Here is a 3,492-nt window from a genome sequence, read left to right as displayed (position 1 = left end):
AAAGGATGTGACAAAAACCCAATGCATCAATCAACATGCCTGTGATACAGGGAATAAATGGGTCTGCATACATTCTTATATTAGTCTGAGACCCTAAACATCAGATATAACACATCATTTTAGGCAAAAGAATATGATTATTGTGCTTTCTGAGGCCTAGGGCTCAGAGAGGAGTTCAGAAAGGTGTTTGTGAAGTGTACATGTCCTTGGTGGCAAATATGATAGTAATCTAAGACCATCTCAATTTCCACAGTCATTTTGCATCTCAAAAACAAGTTTCTTCACCAGATAAGTCAATTAGAAAAGAAGGAAGAGAACTTGTTTGCATAGAGAAGGAAATATTAATATCAATCTTTCCTATACAGGGTTATGTGATCATAGGTATGTGTATGAGTATAAATGATTACCTTACTTCTATAGATTATAAATGTCTTACACTCAGTCATTCAATTAACTAATAACTGCAATTATCTTTTGCTATTAAATCACTAATTATAATATAATAGATTAATCTAATCCTGATAATAATATCAAATGTATAATAACTCTTATCAGAAAGTGTTCAAAATCAATTGGAGGTCTTTGCCAATATTCTGTAAGGTAGATGTTACTAGCTAGATCTGAAGTAGTAGCTAATTGCATGCAGAAAAAGACTTAAATCTAAGTGATACTATGAAGGTAGAAATTGAAAGACCCTTAGTAGATATTATGTTAGGAAGATGGAAATGATAAGATCTTACATATGATAAGATCTTATGTGGAATGAGGGAGATTTAGAATAATGTCAAGATTATGAACCTGGTTGATTGGAATAATGAGAATGCCATTGACAAAAATAGGGAACATTAGAAGAGGAGTGGTTTTTGGGAAAAGAGTTCAATTTTGGATACATTCAATAAAAGATTTTTTTAGTATCCAATGTTAAATGTTCAACAGGGAATTTTTTTATGTGACATATGTTTGGACATGAAAGTAACATAAAATTCTTAAATGCAAATATAAATATAATACATGAAAAAATTCACATATTAAATATTAATTAGAAAGAGTTAAAATATGCATATGCTTTTTTTTCTTTAAACTCTTGTATTCAACCACATTGCATGTTTTTCCTCTACTGTTTCTCCTGATTTTATACTTACTTCTTTTTACTCATAAAATCCTCCACATCAAGGATCACCGTGAATTAAATTGTACTCTAAAATTAAATGCATATATATTTGCTGTTTTTGTGATTTTTCGAATAATACATGAATTTTTGAGATCTTTCAATATGTCTGTCTCACTTTGATATTTTTCCTTTGTTTCTTTTACATAGTTGAATATAATTATAATTTTAAATATTTTTTTACCTTGAATTTACTTGAATGACTTTTCTTTGTCTTTAAAATTCTGGAGATTTGCTAGTCTGTGTAAGCAAAATCTGTTTAATATGTCCTGCCCCCTTTATAAAGTCCTGCGGAGTCCATTTTCCAAGTTTAATGTGTTGTATGATCTTGTCTACTATGGCAAATGCTCTATGAATTGTTTCAATGTATAATTTGCATAATATTGAGTGCTAATTACAAAAATAATGTTCTGATGGTCATCTAAGAAAGGAGAATTTGTAGATCAATTTGTTTATGTGTAAAAAGGAAGAATAGTTGATATGCCACCCTTTCAATATTTAGCCTTGCTCTATTAACCTTACCTCTAAATATGGAAAGGATTAAGAAATATTTCAATCTGTGTAGGACATATAGTAAACTCTGAGTGAAGCAAGTGCTAGAATTCCCTTTCTGTTCTGTATTAAACTCAGATTATAAAGTATTGGGTGATACCTGTTATGAAAGATTAAATTGCTGATTATTACTCCCCTCACCAAACAAACAAACAAAAACCCTAAAACACCTTGATGTCTTATTTAAAATACTTGCTCTTCTAGATCAAACATTATATTGAGTCTCCCTGTAAAGTTTTCACATTTTTCAGATATTAACTGATTTCTGCTGACATTGGAAGCCAAGTTCTCCAATCAGACAATGCATCTTTTCATTCACTTTGGGTATATATTATTTTTCATTTATTGATTTGCTTGTATGTTTATTGATTTCATTCTTATGGTTTTCATTGCCATAGTTTTCTCCAGAATCCCTGAAATTAGACCTTCTACTTTTAAGTCCTAAAAAAGAATAATGAAAACTCTTGCCCTACTTCAGCTATTATCTAAACAGAGTCTAAAATGGTTATCCACACATCTGTATTCTTATTTTTATTTATTATACAATGAAAATACAATCATATAAGTATGAGGCTCCTTTTTCTAAAGATCACATTCTTTAAAGCCCTCTTCACTTCTTCATTCCTTAGACTGTAGATTAAGGGGTTTAACATTGGGATGACCACTGTGTAGAATACAGACAAAACTTTTCCTTGAGTTGGGGAGTAGCTTGAACTTGGACACAAATAGGTAACAATCTCAGTTCCATAAAATATAACAATGGCAGTAAGATGAGAAGCACAGGTTGAGAATGCTTTGCGCCTCCCATCAACTGAATGTAAGCGGAGAATCGAGAAGAGGATGTATATATAAGAGGTAAGAATGATCAGAAGTGTTCCTAACATATTTATCCCAGCACAAATGAAAATGATCATTTCATTCATTTGTGTATCAGAACAAGAAAGTTTAAGGATTGGGGGACTGTCACAGAAAAAGTGATGGATGACATTGGAACCACAGAAGGATAAGCTACTTATGTAACTGGTGTGAATTATTGAGTTCAAGAATCCTGCTGTAAATGCCCCCATGGCCATCTTCAGGCAGACTGTCTTTGACATGATAACTGTATAGAGCAGCGGATTACAGATTGCCACATAACGGTCATAAGCCATTAATCCAAAGAGAATGCACTCGGTAGTTATTAAAGCAATGAAGACATACATCTGCAGAAAACATCCAGCAAAGGAGATGATTTTTCTTTCAGACAATAAGTCAGTTAACATTTTCGGAGTGATGGTTGAAGAATAAACAATATCAGTCAAAGACAAGCTGGTCAGAAAAAAATACATAGGTGTGTGGAGTTGAGAATCTGTTTTGATTAGCATAATCATTCCAGCATTTCCTATCATTGTGAGAGTATAAATCAACAAAAATAATACAAAGAGTATAATTTGAAGTTCAGTTGAGTCTGTTAACCCTAACAAGATGAATTCAGTCACTGTAGTATAATTTCCCCCAGACATTTATTCCAAATATTGGTACACCCTGAAGAATAATTGGATAAAAACAAAATCAGCACAGTGAGGGAAGAGATGACTTAACTGAAAAGTACATTTGAGAATCTGACAGTTACAACTATCTGCTGGCACAAATTAATTTAGAAGAGGACATAGTGTTTTGCTCTAACATGGCCCATTCAATAAGTAAGTTTTTTTATAAAATTGTGTATTTTTTTTACCTTTATTAAGTATTAGTTACCTTCAGTGTCCTATGCCATGTGCTAGAAATTTAAA

At 31.8% G+C, this 3,492-nt stretch overlaps 1 protein-coding gene across 1 annotated transcript; it reads right to left on the bottom strand.

The window, feature by feature from the left end:
* Window positions 1-2,277: 2,277 nt before the first annotated feature.
* On the bottom strand, window positions 2,278-3,222 carry LOC100618683 (olfactory receptor 5F1-like). The gene has a single exon (XM_003341513.2). The coding sequence runs from the start codon at window positions 3,220-3,222 to the stop codon at window positions 2,278-2,280; it is 945 nt and encodes a 314-aa protein (XP_003341561.2).
* Between the last annotated feature and the right edge of the window lie 270 nt (window positions 3,223-3,492).

Source organism: Monodelphis domestica, chromosome 6, assembly GCF_027887165.1.
Source record: "Monodelphis domestica isolate mMonDom1 chromosome 6, mMonDom1.pri, whole genome shotgun sequence".
Lineage (NCBI taxonomy): Eukaryota > Metazoa > Chordata > Mammalia > Didelphimorphia > Didelphidae > Monodelphis > Monodelphis domestica.
This window is presented reverse-complemented; position numbering and strand designations above follow the sequence as displayed.